The sequence below is a fragment of the Felis catus genome, chromosome C1, assembly GCF_018350175.1.
Source record: "Felis catus isolate Fca126 chromosome C1, F.catus_Fca126_mat1.0, whole genome shotgun sequence".
Lineage (NCBI taxonomy): Eukaryota > Metazoa > Chordata > Mammalia > Carnivora > Felidae > Felis > Felis catus.
This window is the reverse complement of record NC_058375.1, coordinates 92,245,156-92,261,922: the sequence shown is the minus strand read 5'-3', so window position 1 is coordinate 92,261,922 and position 16,767 is coordinate 92,245,156. Positions and strand designations below refer to the sequence as shown.

Genomic DNA, 16,767 nt, shown 5'->3' with positions numbered 1-16,767 from the left:
AGTTGTCCACATATCAGTTGTTCATTCCAGAAAATTCTAAATGATCCAGAGGAAATAATTAAAGGTGAAATTTTATGGTACATTTGTAGTAAATGAAAACAGTTTTCCCTTAATTTATCTTGTTTGTAGATTTTGAAATAGTTTCTTATTGTAAGTTCATATTTGTGTTTATCAGGCTTCTTTTTTTTTAATAGACTCTGGAGACTCTATTCTCATATATATATATATATATATATATATATATATATATATTTAAAGTTCATTTATTTATTTTGAGAGAGAGCTAGTGAAGTGGGGGAGGGGCAGAAAGAGAATCCCAAGCAGACTCCGCCCTGTCAGTGCAGAGCCTGATGCAGGGCTCAAACCCACAAACCACGAGATCATGACCTGAGCCAAAATCAAGAGTCAGCCACCTAACCGTCTGAGCCACCCAGGCACCCCTGTTTATCAGACCTCTTAAAGCAAAGCATAGTCTTTCCTCATTTGTGGGTTCTATATTTTAGAATTTGTCTACTTGCTAAAATTTAACTCCAGAAGTAATTCCAAAATCAATGCTTACAGCATTTTTTCAGTCCTTCACGGACATGTGCAGAGTAGCAACAAATTTCATTTGCTTGACGAGCACATTTCTAGCTGAGAAGGAAGAAAGTGATGCTCTGCTTTCTTGTTTTAGCACTCCTAGTGTAGACAAGTGTCCTTCTGCAGTCTACTTAGTGCCATGGTTTTTTGTTTTTGTTTTTTGCATTTTTGTGCTTTTTGTTGGTGATTTTGCTGTTCAAAGTGGCTCCCAAGCATGGTGCTGAAGTGCTGTCTAGCATTCCTGAATGCAAGAAGGCTGTGATGTGCCTTAGGAAGAAAATATTAGATAAACTTCATTAAGGCATGAGTTGTAGTACTAATAGCCGTGAGTTCAATTGATATTGAATCAACAATATAATATGGTATTATGTAGTACCATATATTTATATACACATATAACAAGATTTTATATTGACAAGGCTTTGTATTGATTGATTGGTGAAAATATTGTGGTCAGAGGCTCACAGGAACTTACCCCTGTACTTCCCATAGGAATAATGGCTCAGTATTTGATAATTCAGGGATTATAGTGACCTTGTAGAACATAACTGCCATGAATAATGAGAATCGGCTGTATTTAAGAGTGCAATTATAAAGGGGAACATTCAGGGGTGCCTGGGTGGCTTAGTTGGTTAAGCATCTGACCGTTCAGGTCATGATCTCATGATTTGTGAGCTCAAGCCCTGCGTCAGGCTCTGTGCTGACAGCCTGGAGCCTGTTTCAGGTTCTGTGTCTCCTTCTCTCTGCCCCTTCCCAACTCATGCTCTGTCTCTCAAAAATAAATAAATGTTAGAAAAAATGAAAAATAAAGGAGAATATTCAGAGTGGTATATAAGGAATTTCATTGCTAACAAATAGATGCCTCTAACTGTTCTTACATTGTTCAGATTCTCGTGTTTCTCTTTTCCTCTCTCCAGGAAAACTCTCCAAATCCTGGGATTTCTTTTTTTTTTTTAATTTTTTTAATGTTTATTTATTTTTGAGAGAGAGAGACACAGAGCATGAGTGGGGGAGGTGCAGAGAGAGAGGGAGACACAGAATCCAAGGCAGGTTTCAGGTTCCAAGCTGTCATCACAGAGCCTGATGCAGGGTTTGAACACATGAACTGCGAGATGATGACCTGAGCTGAAGTCAGACGCTCAACTGACTGAGCCACCCAGGTGCCCCTGAATTCTGGGATTTCTTCAAAGTCCTTCTCTTAGATGAAGTCTTTCCTTTCATCGCTAACAGTCATTTTTGTCCTCCTCTTTTCCTGGAGAACTTTGCCATTAGTACTAGTTTGGCATCGGACCCTCTCATGCTTTGTTTTGTTTCATCCTATTTCATGTATATCGATGTTGGGATCATGAATCTGTGAGTTGCTTGAGGGGAAAGTAGTATTTAATGCTCCAGTTTATTGCTTCTATTTTCTCTTTGTTCCTTTCTTCATAGTCCTCTCATTCTGTCTATAAACATGCTCTGATTTCTTTAATAATAATAATTTTCCTTCTTCCACTGTCCTACTATCCCTGATTTCTTTATTTTTACTGCCAGGTTTCTCAAAGGAATAGTCCCCACTCTTGGGCTTCGTTTGGTCATTTTCTACTTCTTTTTAAGCCAGTGCAATGCATCTTTATGCATATGAGATGCCTACTCATTTATCAAAGTATAGAAGTGCAAAGTTGTGAAATGAATAGATCCTAGTTAATGTAATTTACTTTGAAGTTAGAGTGTCTTGATTTGAATCTCAGTTCTGCTGCTGCTTAATGCTACTTGATCATGCCACATAAGCTTTCTTCTTTAGATGGCATATCATTATTCACCTACGAGGCTTTATGATTTTTGAATGAAATAATGTCTATGTACTTGTTTAGTCTATGTGTTAAATTTTGAGCTGGTGTGGAAGTATGTATTTAAGCAAACCTATAACTCACCTAGATTCATAAAAATTTTGCCTTACTGAGTCCAAGACTTTCCATTACTAAATGAGAGATGTAAAATTCATGATTTCTAAGATCCTTATCAGTTCTGAATCTGAGTTTATGCTCTTTTTAATTTTTTAAAGGAGTAATTGAGGCTTCTGAAATTGTCCAGTCTCTTCAGACATTAGGTCTAACTATTTCTGAACAACAAGCAGAGTTGATTCTTCAAAGGTAAGCTCTTTCTCTTACTGACAATTGTGGGGGGTTCCTTGATGTTAATTTTATGTTTTTTTTATTATTTTTAAGATTTTAATATCTTATATTAGAGATCTTCATTTTAAGTATAGCTTAAAACTCCCTACATCTTACCATTCCTCATGTACATTCAATATCTTTCTTTGTCTTCCTTTTAATTTTGTATGAACACGTGTAAAGCGTAGGAGTGGAGGGTGTGCCTGGCTGGCTCAGTTGGAGAAGCGTGAAACTGAAGTCTCACACACCCGTATCCTATCTTCTGACCCCTCTTCCAAATTTTACGTAGTGTTTCTCCCACTCTACTTGCTTTTTGACTTATGTATCTCTGGCCCCTTTGTTTACACTGGTTCCTCAATATCTTGATCCGTTTCCTTCCACTTTTTCACTCCTCCTTTCTCCCATCCCCAAACCATCCTACCAGTTGCCTTCTTTGCCCCAACATTTGGGCTATTAAACATTTCTAGAGAAAAATGAGACTGTATAGATTAGTACTCCTAAAATGCACAGCCTTTATTCTCTACTAGACATTCAGGCTGAAGCTTTGTGTGTCTGTGTTCCTGGCCACCCTTGTCTTCCATTCCCCACAGTGATTCTAAATGTTTACCGTGCTATTCCCACCTGCCACTCTCTGTCCATTCTCTGTGGCTTCAAAGAGCAAGTTCAACTAGGCATGGATGAAATCTGTTGACTCTGCTCTCTCCATGTTTCTTTCAGTTCTTTGAATTCTCTAAAAGTCTTTTCCAACTTTGGAGCCTTTCACTTGTAATTCTCACTGCTTAAGGGACTAAATGCCTCCCGTATGTTTGACTTCAGTCTTCAAGTCAGAGAGATCTACCCTGTCTAAATCAGTCCCCTCCACCCTACAGCAGTTTTATTTATTTGTGCAACTTATGAAGTTGCTGGTTCATCGCTCTTACAGGTTGTAACCATAAGCTCGTTTGCATAGCTTAGTGTTTAGAAATACAGTTTCTGAAGTTAGAAGGCCTGGGTTGAAATACTATATTCTGTTTTACTTACCACGCCTGTGACCTAGGACAAAATACTTAGTCTCTCTCTGTCTATAAGATGGAGACAATAGAAAGTATATAGGATTGTTTTAAGGATTAAATGAACTTACTTGGGAAGTGCTTAGAACAATGCCTAGCAAATGCTCTATGAATATTAGCTATTACTTGCTACTGTTCAGTGTCTGTTTTTCCTGCTACACTGTAAGCTTTGAGGGCACAGACCACTTCCATCTTGTTAAGTGTTCTACACTCAGCACCTTGCAATAGTGGGCCCTCAGAAAATATTGAAGAATGTGTTAAAGAATGAGTAGAAGTCATCCTAGTGAAAAAGAGTAGGGGGAAGGACATTCTAGGTAGAGGGAGAGACCTGTGCAGACATGGAAGCGTGTGAACACCACACTCAGGAAATGGGTCAGGCAGTGCTTTTCAGAATCCTCTCCAGACCACTGGTGGTCTTTCTTTTAGCTAGTGGTCTATGAGCTGTTGGAGTGGCCCATTGGAAACAGCCATGAATATAATAATAATGAACAATTTCTGGGATTTAAGAAAAAGAACCGCTGAATTAGTAGACAATAATAGTGAGACCAGAGAGAATAATTTGTCTTAAACTGTTCTAAGATCCTTATTCTTAGAAGAGGGAGATCAAATAGTATCTTTAGATTTTGTTATATGTATCTGGCAAAAATTCAAGGTAAACCTTGAAAGTATAGGAAGAAACTAGTTTCAGGCAATTCAACAAAGAAAGGAGGAAAACAATTCAAAGAAAAAAATGAGACAGAAAACAAATGATAAGATGGGAGAAATAAGTTCACGTACAACAAAACCCTGTCAAAATGTACCCTGAAAAAATGTTAGGTCCTGTTTTCTTTTCACTTCCATTCCCAAATGGGGCAGGTTAAATAAAGTTATTATGTTTTTGGGAGGTGTAGCATGGGAGAAGAGTAGGTTAGAAGGTTATTGCCTCTGATAGGTCAGGATTTTCTCAGTGTACAATATGGTGGGGACAAATAATTTCAATATTTTTGTAGTATTATTGTGACAGAATACACTCATTGAAAAATATTAATGTCACAGTGGCATGAAACAATATTTTTATGCTCCCTACTTACAGTGGATTTTTAATGTATATCAAACTGAAAATTAACATAAGATTTGTTTGAACAGAAAGATTGTCAGATGAAAGAAAAAGTAAAACAAAATCCTGCAAACTAAGTGCAAGCTGCTGTAGCTAATTAATATCAGATAAAATTATAAGGTAAAAAACATTAGTGGGAAATAAACTGTCACCACATTTAAAATTCACAAAGACATACAATTTTAAGCTGGTTAATAGAATTCCAGGGATAAATTGACAAATCCTTCATAGTAGTGAGAAGTTTTCACATAGGTCTCCCTGTACTTGTTAAATCAAGCATAGAAAAAAAATTTAGTCAAGATGGAAGAGAAATAAATAAGCTTGATTTAATGGGTGTACAATAGAACCTTGCACCAAAAAATTAGAAAGAAAAATTTTTTTCTCAGGTACGTATGGAGCATGTATAAAAATTGATTTTATAGTAGTCCATAAAACCAGACTCAATACATTTCAAAGAATTGGTATCACAAAGACCATCTTCTTTGACCACATATAGGTATTTAGAAGTTAATAGCAGAAATAAGTTCTAAAAATATCATGGGTTTTGGAAATGGTATATACTTCTCAATAATTTTTGGGTCAAAGAGGAAATCATAGTAGACATTCAAAGATACTTCGACTTGAAAGAATATCACATATGAAAACTTGGGAGATATAGCTAAGGTGGTACTTAGAGGGAACTTTATAGCCTTAAAGCTTGCATTAGAGAATTATCAAAGGGTGTGTGGGCTGCCAGGCCAGACCCGTGAGGAGACCAAGATAATCTACAACCTGGATGGGTGGGAGATGTGGTACTTAGTGGAGCTGCCCCTGCTCTCCGAGAGCGTCACCTTGGCGGACTTGAAGGGCATTCTGCAGCGAACCAGCTCTATGTTCTTCTTCAAGGCTATGGACCACGGATTTGGAGTGGTGAAGGAGGAGCTGTTGAACAACAGTGCCTGGCTGAGGTTGGTGTCCGCTGATGGCTTGCACCCAGAGCTAGCTCCCTTCTGTGCTGACAACCCACTGTAACTGCCACTGCCCATGGAGCGCACGGGATTCTGGGGACTCCCGGCCCTGTCTTTCCACTCTTGTGCTGGTGGGGGCAGCCAGGAAAACCTGGACAGGGACACAGAGACAGACTCTTTGGTGTCTGCTCAGCATAAGCGGCCATGAAGGAGGGATGGCCCAGAGCACACAACCCAGGTAAACAGAACTGCAAAGGTGGAGCAGCGGCAAGAGCCAGGGGGTTGGAATAGCCCATCCACCTTATGAGCAGTGAGGTGGAGATGACCACCTTCTTCCATTTGGATGACGATGACTGCACCTGCAGGTTCAGCAGCTCCACAGAGCAGGGCAGTGTCTCATACCGAATGAGAAGACCAGCATTAGTGGTGGCAGCAGGAGGTTTTGCAGTTTGAGTGGTCCTGATCCTTCAGCAGATCAGGAGTCCTTCATGGATTCCACAATGTCTCTCAACATCGTCACAGTCACTCTCCTGGAAAAGTAGTTTTCTGGGCGTCTTCACTATGGGCCAAGGCAACAAGCATGGTGATGGAGGCATCTACATTGGCTCTGTCATGAAGGCTGGGGCTCTGGCTGCTGATAAACACGTCATGCCAGGAGATATGCTGTTACAGGCAAGCTGGATGAACTTTGAGAACATGAATAATGACAATGCGGTCCATGTTCTTCTGGAGACTGGGCATAGACCGGGCCCATCACCCTGACTGTAGCCAAGGTGGTAGGACCCAGGTCCACGTGGCTGCTTCATAATGCCCAGGGGCAAGCCCATGCTACCCACTGACCCTGCAGCCTGAGTTTCCCACACTGCAGCCATGACCAACACCTTTCCTACGTATGGTATGAGCTCCTCCCTGAGCACCATCACCTCCACTGGCTCTTCCATCACCAGCTCCAACCCCGACACAGAACGTCTGGACCACTTACACCTGTCCATCCACAGTGACATGGCTGCTATCATCAAAGCCATGGCCTCCCCAGAATCTGGGTGGAGGTCTTAGCCACATGTGGCTCCAGATTACCATCCTCAGTGCTTTCATTGGCTTGGATGTGGGGGACTGTACCACAGTGTGGAAGGCTTCACTGACTGGTAGGAGACCAGCAAGTATGCCAGCAGCCTGCTGAAAGTGACTTCATCCGCCACACTGTCAACAAGGTCAACTTCTCTGGGCAGTGCTACTACATCTTTGGCAGCCTTTGTGGCAACATGGTCAGCGTGTCCCTCCATGATCACAATGGCTTCAGCAGAGCCTCTGACTAGGACATGCCGGGCCCCTTTGCCACATCTGGGGGCTGCTCCTGGATCCATGGATTCCCTTACCAGTACCTGCTGCCCTTGCACCCCTACAACCTGCATCCAGGCTTCCCAGAGCTGGGGTACAGCTATGGTGGGGGCAGTGCTAGCAGTCAGTATAGTGAAGACAGCTGGAACAGTGGCTCCAACCATAGTGGCAGCGACTGGTGGAAGGAGAAGGACCTGAAATTGGGTGGCAACAGCAGCGAGTGGGACCACACAATCCACAGTAGCCTATGGGGCTATGGGAGCCAGCGTCTGGTCAGCATAGCTGCCACAGCCAGCACTCAATGACCAGCAGCCTGTGCAGCCACCACATACATCTGAGCTACGGCCCCCTATGGCATTCCATCTTTCTATACAGTTCCCCCATGCTGATGATGCCTCCACTACCTATGGCCCTGGGGCCCCCAGGAACCCTCCAGGCAAAGACCTGGCCTCCATGTCCACCAAACTGACCACTAGCACACAGTCCTTCCGCATGGCCATGGGATACCCTAGTAAGTTCTTTGTAGATGTAATGTGAACTGGGCCCCTCCCCTGCTTCCATCCCACTCCTACCCAGGGCCAGCCGTGTCCCTGTCTTCATCTTTCCATCTTTTTTACTTTGTCTGGTACCTGAAAGGGAAATAAACAAATAAATTCAAAAGAAAATAATGAAGGCTGAAAATTAGTGTGCTAATTTAAAGGAAGACCAGAATATTCTCAAAGAAGGTAGGAAGGAGGAGATAATTAAGGAAGCAGTGGAAACAGAATGTAGAGATATAGTAATAGGATGAACAAAACCAAACATTGGTTATTGGAAAAGACTAACTTCTGGAGAGATTGATAAAGAAAAAGAGAAATGAGATATAAATAATGTTTGATTGCAAGTAGACACGTCAGAAATTTTTCAAAGATAATAAAATATCATGGATAATTTTATGCTAATAAGTTTGAAAACATGAAATAGAAGAATTTGCAGACACATGTAATTTACCAAAACTAAATCAAGAAGAAATAGCCAACAGTGCCTAAGCAAACACATTACACCAGTAATTAAAAATTTTTCCCATAAAGAAAACTTTAGCCCTAGATGATTCTCATAAACTATCAAAGAACAGATCTACAAATATATGTAGAATGTACAAGAACAGAATTTGACCCATTCTGTGAGGCCATTATAATTTTAACAGCAAAGGCTGACAACTAATGAAAGAAGGAAATTATAGGCCAGCATCATTTATGATATAAATACAAATATTTTAGAGAAAATATTAGTGATCTGCTAGCTGTATAGAAAAAAAATTAGCTGTACATAGAAAACATAATGTACCACAATCAATACTTTTAAAAGAGCAACTTAAAATTTCTTTTAAGTTCAAAAGATATTAGTGTCTAGATTTTTCTTTTTTTTAAATATAATTTATTGTCAAATTGGCTTCCATACAGCACCCAGTGCTCATCCCAAAGAGTGCCCTCCTCACTGCCCATCACCCCCTTCCCCCTCTCCCCCACCCTCCGTCAACCCTCAGTTTGTTCTCTGTACTTAAGAGTCTCTTATAGTTTGCCTCCCTCCCTCTCTGTAGCTCTTTTTTTTCCCCTTCCCCTCCTCCATGGTCTTCTGTTAAGTTTCTCAAGATCCACATATGAGTGAAAACATATGATACCTGTCTTTCTCTGACTGGCTTATTTCACTTAGCATAATACTCTCTAGTTCCATCCATGTTGCTGCAAATGGCAAGATTTCATTCTTTCTCATTGCCAAGTAGTATTCCATTATATATATATAAATTACATCATCTTTATCCATTCTTCAGTTGATGGACATTTAGGCTCTTTCCATAATTTGGCTATTGTTGAAAGTGCTGCTATAAATATTGGGGTACATGTGCCCCTATGCATCAGCACTCCTGTATGTATCCCTTGGGTAAATTCCTAGCAGTGCTATTGCTGGGTCATAGGGTAGTTCTATTTTTAATTTTTTAGGAACCTCCACACTATTTTCCAGGGTGGCTGTACCAGTTTGCATTCCCACCAACAGTGCAAGAGGGTTCCTGTTTCTCTACATCCTCGCCAGCCTCTGTTGTTTCCTGAGTTGTTCATTTTAGCCACTCTGACCGGCATGAGGTGGTATCTCGGTGTGGTTTTGATTTGTATTTCCCTGGTGATGCATGACGTTGAGAATCATTTCATGTGTCTGTTGATCATCTGGATGTCTTCTTTGCACAAGTGTCTGTTCATATCTTCTGCCCATTTCTTCACTGGATTATTTGTTTCTCGGGTGTGAAGTTTGGTGAGTTCTTTATAGATTTTGGATACTAGTCCTTTATCCGATATGTCATTTGCAAATGTCTTTTCCCATTCCGTCAGTTGCCTTTTAGTTTTGTTGATTGTTTCCTTTGCAGCGCAGAAACTTTTTATCTTAATGAGGTCCCAATAGTTCATTTTTGCTTTTAATTCCCTTGCCTTTGGAGATGTGTCAAGTAAGAAATTGCTGCGGCTGAGGTCAAAGAGGTTTTTTCCTGCTTTCTCCTCTAGGGTTTTGATGGTTTCCTGTCTCACATTCAGGTCTTTCATCCATTTTGAGTTTATTTTTGTGTATGGTGTAAGAAAGTGGTCTAGTTTCATTCTTCTGCATGTTGCTGTCCAGTTCTCCCAGCACCATTTTTTAAAGAGACTGTCTTTCCTGCTTTGTCAAAGATTAGTTGGCCATACATTTGTGGGTCCAATTTTGGGTTCTCTATTCTATTCCATTGGTCTATGTGTCTGGTTTTGTGCCAATACCATACTATCTTGATGATTACAGCTTTGTAATAGAGGCTAAAGTCTAGGATTGTGATGCTTCCCGCTTTTGTTTTCTTCTTCAATATTACCTTGGCTATTCAGGTTCTTTTGTGGTTCCATACAAATTTAGGATTGTTTGTTCTAGCTTTGAGAAGAATGGCAGTTGTATTGAATGTGTATATTGCTTTGGGTAGTATTGACATTTTAACAATATTTATTCTCCCAGTCCATGAGCATGGAATATTTTTCCATTTCTTTGTGTCTTCTTCAATTTCCTTCATAAGCTTTGTATAGTTTTCAGCATACGGATCTTTTATATCTTTGGTTAGGTTTATTCCTAGGTATTTTATGGTTCTTGGTGCAATTGTAAGTGGGATCAGTTTCTTTATTTCTCTTTCTGTTGCTTCATTATTGGTGTATAAAAATGCAACTGATTTCGGTACATTGATTTTGTACCCTGTGACTTTGCTGAATTCATGTATCAGTTCTAGGAGACGTTTGGTGGAGTCTGTCGGGTTTTCCATGTAGAGTATCATGTCGTCTCTGAAAAGTGAAAGTTTGACTTCTTTGCCAATTTTGATGCCTTTTATTTCATTTTGTTGTCTGATTGTGGATGCTAGGACTTCCAACACTATGTTAAATAACAGTGGTGAGGGTGGACATCCGTGTCCTGTTCCTGATCTCAGGGGGAGAGCTCTCAGTTTTTCCCCATTTAGGATGATATTAGCTTTGGGCTTTTCTTAGAATACTTGATACAGAAAAGCTGTACCTTTTTCCAAATTGATAATGATTCAGTGCCATTGAAACTTGTCAAGAAACTTGTCAAGCTGAGCATCAAATTTGTACCAAAGAGCAAAGGCCCAGGAATAACCAAGACATTCCTGAAGAGCTGTGAGAAGCAGGGACCTGCTCTGCCAGATACTGATTGTTATTAAGCTATAGTTAAGACAGTGGTGGTGGTACACAGATAGCCAAGGTGGTAAGTGGAACATAATATCCCAGAATCAGACCCATCCATATTTAGGATTTGTCACACAGAAGACAGGAAAAGGGAAAGGAGAGACTATGTGGTATGTGGGGCTAATGCATCTGGTTGTCCGTGCAGACACATGTGAAACTGGATACCTACCTGACGCCAGACACAAAAATCAACCTAAATGTCAAAGTTAACTGGGAATACTTATAGAGGAAGAAAAGGAAATGTCTTTATCTCATGTAAGGAAGGATTTATTAAAAAAAAAAAAAAGACACAAAAGGCAGTAGTGCAAATAAAAAGATTGATAAATTCAGGTATATTAAAATTAAGAGCATCTTTTCACAGATACCATAAACAAAGTGAACAAAGAGAAGGTATCTGCTAATTTATAACTTGAAGTATAAGAACCAACTATATAAAGAACTGTACATATAAAAGAAAAAGACACTTAATGTAGTAGGAAAATGAGCAAAAGACAAACAGGCATTTCAAGTAAAAGGAAACCTGAATAGCAAATGAATACGGTAAGGGATGGTTGACATCATTAGCGATTTGAAGAGAAATGCGATTTTAACCACAATGAGACTATTTTATTTAAGTTTGTCAGTGTTCTGTGGCTTTAAGCTCCAGAATTTGGAATTCATGTATTCATTCAGTAAATATACTCTCTGCTAGGCTGTTCTAGACTCTTGGGTCATATCAGTGAACAAAATCAACAAAAATCTTTGCCTTGTGGAAGATACTTATGAAGGCATGTGTGGGAGATGGAGGGGTAGGGTCAGATGATAAACAATTGCATTAAAATGGAAAATAGTGGCTATAAGTATTGCAGCCCACAACAATGTTATAAACATAAGTAGTAACTAGGACTCTCATGCACATGTGGAATGTTAATACCCATGTGCTGAGACAAATGAAAGTTTAAGTGTAATTTCACACATGGAGGTCAAAATTAGAAATTGACACTAGAAAACATGATAATAAATGCCTGAAAATTACTTTTTATTTGACTGCCATCTTTATGTATCATTTTCACACAAATTATAGAATAAATATAAAGTTTGGAGGAGACACTCAAACTTTTCTTCAGAGACATTCATTAATTCAACAAATAAATGAGCACCTTCTTTGTGCCAGCCACTTAGGTCTTGAGTATAGATAGTGAACAAAACAATCAAAATCCTGGCAGGCAACAGAGTAGATCTTAGGAAAAAGCTGGTTAAATGACACACTATGAAGACACTTGTAAAACAAGCAAAAAGTTAATGACAAATATCTAAGACTACAGTATATTAATGTTACATGTTGAAGATGAGGTACCCAGATTTCTTAAGATTCAAAAGCCCCAATCAGCAAGTTAGAGTTTTTTTTTTTTATAAATACTGCTAATTTTCTTAGCTTTGAGGAAGTTAGAGAAGGAAATTGATAGAATATTTTGCGTATATTCCCAAATCACATCCAAATATTTTAACAGCGTTAAGAAATATCTTTCTGGGGCACCTGGGTGGCTCAGTTAGTTAAGCTTTGGGCTTTAGCTCAGGTCATGATCGCCAGTTCATAAATTCAAGTCCTGCATCAGGCTCTCTGCTGTCCATGCAGAGCCCATTTTGGATCCTCTGTCTCCCTCTCTGCCCCTCCTCTACTTGTCCTCCCTCCCTCCCTCCCTCCCTCTCTCTCTCTCTCAAAAATAAACACTTTAAACAAAAAAAGAAATATCTTCCTGATCCAGTGCAAGAAAAAAAGATAGATCATAAATCTATTCATTTCCCTCCCAATATTTAATCTTCAAGCTTTAGTGTTTGATAGCTCACTGATTAGAGTTTGACACAGTGCCAAAAGTAGTCTTCAGTGAGAGCTCTCTAACTTTGGGACCCTTCTTTATCTAAATGATTAAAACTATCTAACAGAACATCAAAAACTTGCTGCCATTTCCAACAATCTATTATTATGAACTGGAATTTTTTAATAAGAATACTGAGTTTGAAAAGAAACTATCATTCTGCAAAATGGCCAATAATGTTTTACTTATAAATTTTATTTTGTTTTTTAATTTGCTTCTTTTTATTTTCAGTATTGATACTGATGGGACAATGACAATAGACTGGAATGAATGGAGGGACTATTTCTTATTTAATCCTGTTACAGACATTGAGGAAATTATCCGTTTCTGGAAACATTCTACTGTAAGTATGCTATGTGCATTACATTATACTTCCTTGTGAGCCACTCAGGCATCCCTGAAGTTCACATTATTGTTAAATCTGCTCCCGAAAGCAATGGGAGCGCTCTGAAGGAATTTTAATTTTTCTAGTGGGTTTGTCTGCTATGCTTATTCATGGATTTCAGTAAATTTTATACATAATAAATAAAGCCTAGGGTTCACATTGCTGCTGGTAGCAATGCCTAAACTTAAATAGAACATTATAAAATGATTGATGATTAATGCCTCATTTCTATGAGTATAGAAAATATATTAGTAGTTCAGTTGCCTAGATAAATTTTCTACTTATGTGAAGTTATATTTACATAATCAGACTCTTACTGTATCTTTGGAGATAGTTGATAACAGGTGAGGCTACAGTCATGTATTCATTTTATTGATAGTAAAATTAAGAAAGAAAGGGTTACTACTATAGTGTAGCCTCTCATCCCTACACTCCTACCTATAAAATCTTTTACACCAGAAGCACTTAGCTAATAAAGTTGTAGAAATACTATCATTATAGAACTCAATTTATCTCAAGCTATATTTTTAATCTATGGTGATGTGAGTAGGATGAAGGATTATTTTTAAACAGTATTTCCTTGTTAGCTAAATTTTATAAAGAATTTGTTGCATGTTTTAAATGACAAGTCTATAAAAATATTTATAGACAGTCTGTATAGCAGATGAGTTTCGAGGTGTTCACATATATAGCTTTAATTTTTATTTACAGGTCTATAGCATATATCATGGTATAAAGAATAATGTGGCTAGAATTTTGAGATAAAGGGAATATCTTTGAAGATTTGACAAACTAATTTCTTTCTGTAGCTAAAAAGGATTCACAACATTTGACAAAAGGCTGGTCTTTCATTCTAACTTAGACCAAGAAGAGAAAAGTTGTTCTGAATCCATTAAGATAGAAAGCTGTAGTTTTTGGTTTTGTAAATTTGTAATTACTGTTAACTTTCATCTCCTGTGAAGTGGTACTGTACTTCATTTAGTGTGGATAGTCTATTTATAATTATCTATATGCTCAAATTAGTTCAGTGTACTTTTTTTTGAATAAAAAAGTTCTAAATATTTTTATTCTCTTCTAGTAATCTACTGTACTAAAATATTTACTTGAAAATTTTTGCAGCTTTTGCATTTGTTTTTCTTTTTTAAGTTAAATCCTGAAGTTAGTTAACATATAGTATAATAATTATTTCAGGAATAGAATTTAGTGATTCGTCACTGACATGTAACACTCAGTGCCCATCCTGACAAGTGCCCTCCTTAATGCCCATCACTCATTTAACCCATCCACCACCCAACATCCTGCAAGCAACCCTCAGTTTGTTCTCTGTATTTAAGAGTCTCTTATGGTTTGTCTCCCGCTCTGTTTTTATCTTATTTTTGCTTCCCTTCCCCTATGTTCATCTGTTTTGTTTCTTAAATTCCACATATGTGTGAAATAATATATTTGTCTTACTCTGACTAATTTCGCTTAGCATAATACCCTCTGGTTCCATCCACATTGTTGAAAATGGCAACATTTAATTCTTTTGGATCACTGAGTAATATTCCATTGTAGATATATACCACATCTTCTTTATCCATTCATCAGTCGATGGACATTTGGGTTCTTTCCATACTTTGGCTATTGTCGATAGTGCTGCTATAAACATTGGGACACACGTGCCCCTTCAAATCAGCACTCCTGTATCTTTTGGATGAATACCTAGTAGTGCAATTGCTGGGTCATAGGGTAGTTCTATTTTTAATTTTTTGATAAAACTCCTTACTGTTTTGCAGAGTGGCTGTACCAGTTTGTATTCTCACCAGCAGTGCAAAAGAGATCCTCTTTCTCCACATCCTCGCCAACATCTGTCATTGCCTGAGTTACTAATTTTAGTCATTCTGACCAGTATCAGGTATCTCATTGTGGTTTTGACTTGTATTTCCCTAATGATGATTGATGTTGAGCATCTTTTCATGTGTCTGTTAGTCATCTGGATGTCTTCTTTGGAAAAGTGTCTATTCATGTCTTTTGCCCATTTCTTCACTGGATTATTTGTTTTTTGGGTGTTGAGTTTGATAAGTTCTTTATAGATTTTGGATACCAACCCTTTATCTTATATGTCATTTGCAAATATCTTCTCCTATTCTGTTGGTTGTTTTTAGTTTTGCTGATTGTTTCTTTCACTGTGCAGAAACTTTTTATTTTGATGAGGTGCCAATAGTTCATTTTTGCTTTTGTTTCCTTTGCCTTCAGAGACATGTTGAATAAGAAGTTGCTGCATCTGAGGTCAAAGAAGTTTTTGCCTGCTTTTTCTTCTAGGATTTTGATGGCTTCCTGTCTTAACGTTTAGGTCTTTCATCCATTTTGAGTTTATTTTTGTGTATGGTGTAAGAAAGTGGTCCAGGTTCATTCTTCTGCATGTTGCTGTCCAGTTTTCCCAACACCATTTGCTAAAGAGACTGTCTTTATTCCATTGGATATTCTTTCCTGCTTTGTCAAAGATTAGTTGGCCATACATTTGTGGGTTTATTTCTGGGTTCTCTGTTCTGTTCCATTGATTTGTGTTTTTGTTTTTGTGCCAGTACCATACTGTCTTGATGATTACAGCTTTGTAATACATCTTGAAGTCTGGCATTTTGATGCCTTCAGGTTTGCGTTTCTTTTCAACATTACTTTGGCTATTCGGGGTCTTTTCTGGTTCCATACACATTTTAGGATTGTTTGTTCTAGCTCTGTGAAGAATGCTGGTGTTATTTTGATTTGAATATGTAGATTGCCTTGGGTAGTGTCAACATTTTAACAATATTTGTTCTTCCAATCCAGGAGCATAGAAAATTTTCCATTTTTTTGTTTCTTCTTCAGTTTCTTTCATAAGCTTTGTATAGTTTTCAGTGTATATATATTTCACCTCTTTGGTTAGGTTTATTCCTAGGTATTTTATGGTTTTGATGCAATTGTAAAAGGGATCAATTCCTTGATTTCTCTTTCTGTGCTTCATTATTGGTGTATAGAAACGCAACCAATTTCTGTACTTTGATTTTGTACCTTGAGACTTTGCTGAATTCATGTATCAGTTCTAGCAAATTTTTTGGTGGAGTCTTTTGGGTTTTCCACATAGAGTATCATGTCATCTGCGAAGAGCGAAAGTTTGACTTCCTCCTTGCCAATTTAGATGCCTTTTATTTCTTTGTGTTGTCTGATTGCTAAGGCTAGGACTTTCAACACTTTGTTGAATAACAGTGGTGAGAGTGAACATCCTTGTCGTGTTCCTGGCCTTAAGGGGAAAGCTCTCGGTTTTTCCCCATTGAGGATGCCATTAGCAGTAGGTCTTTCATATATGGCTTTTATGATCTTGAGGTATGTTCCTTCTATCCCTACTTTTTTGAGTTTTGTTTTTTTTTTTTTTTTTTTTGCCAAGAAAGGATGCTGTATTTTGTCAAATGCTTTTTCAGCATCTATTGAGAGGATCATGTGGTTCTTGTCCTTTCTTTTATTAATGTGATTTGCAGATATTGAACCAGCCCTGCAGCCCAGGAATAAATCCCACTTGATCGTGGTTAATAATTCTTTTAATGTATTGTTGGATCTGTTTGGCTAGTAGTATCTTGTTGAGGATTTTTGCATCCATGTTCACCAGGGAAATTG

The 16,767-nt window shown here is 38.3% G+C and overlaps 1 protein-coding gene and 1 pseudogene across 1 annotated transcript in view; both read left to right on the top strand.

The window, feature by feature from the left end:
- The window catches only part of SLC25A24 (solute carrier family 25 member 24), a 53,210-nt gene that overhangs the window by 12,186 nt on the left and 24,257 nt on the right, over nt 1-16,767 (top strand). Inside the window, exons 3-4 of the mRNA XM_003990389.6 lie at nt 2,624-2,711; nt 12,987-13,098. Coding sequence (XP_003990438.1) covers nt 2,624-2,711; nt 12,987-13,098 — 200 coding nt within the window. The remainder of the gene's footprint in view (nt 1-2,623; nt 2,712-12,986; nt 13,099-16,767) is intronic.
- Nucleotides 2,732-8,596, top strand: LOC109502513 (annotated as a pseudogene).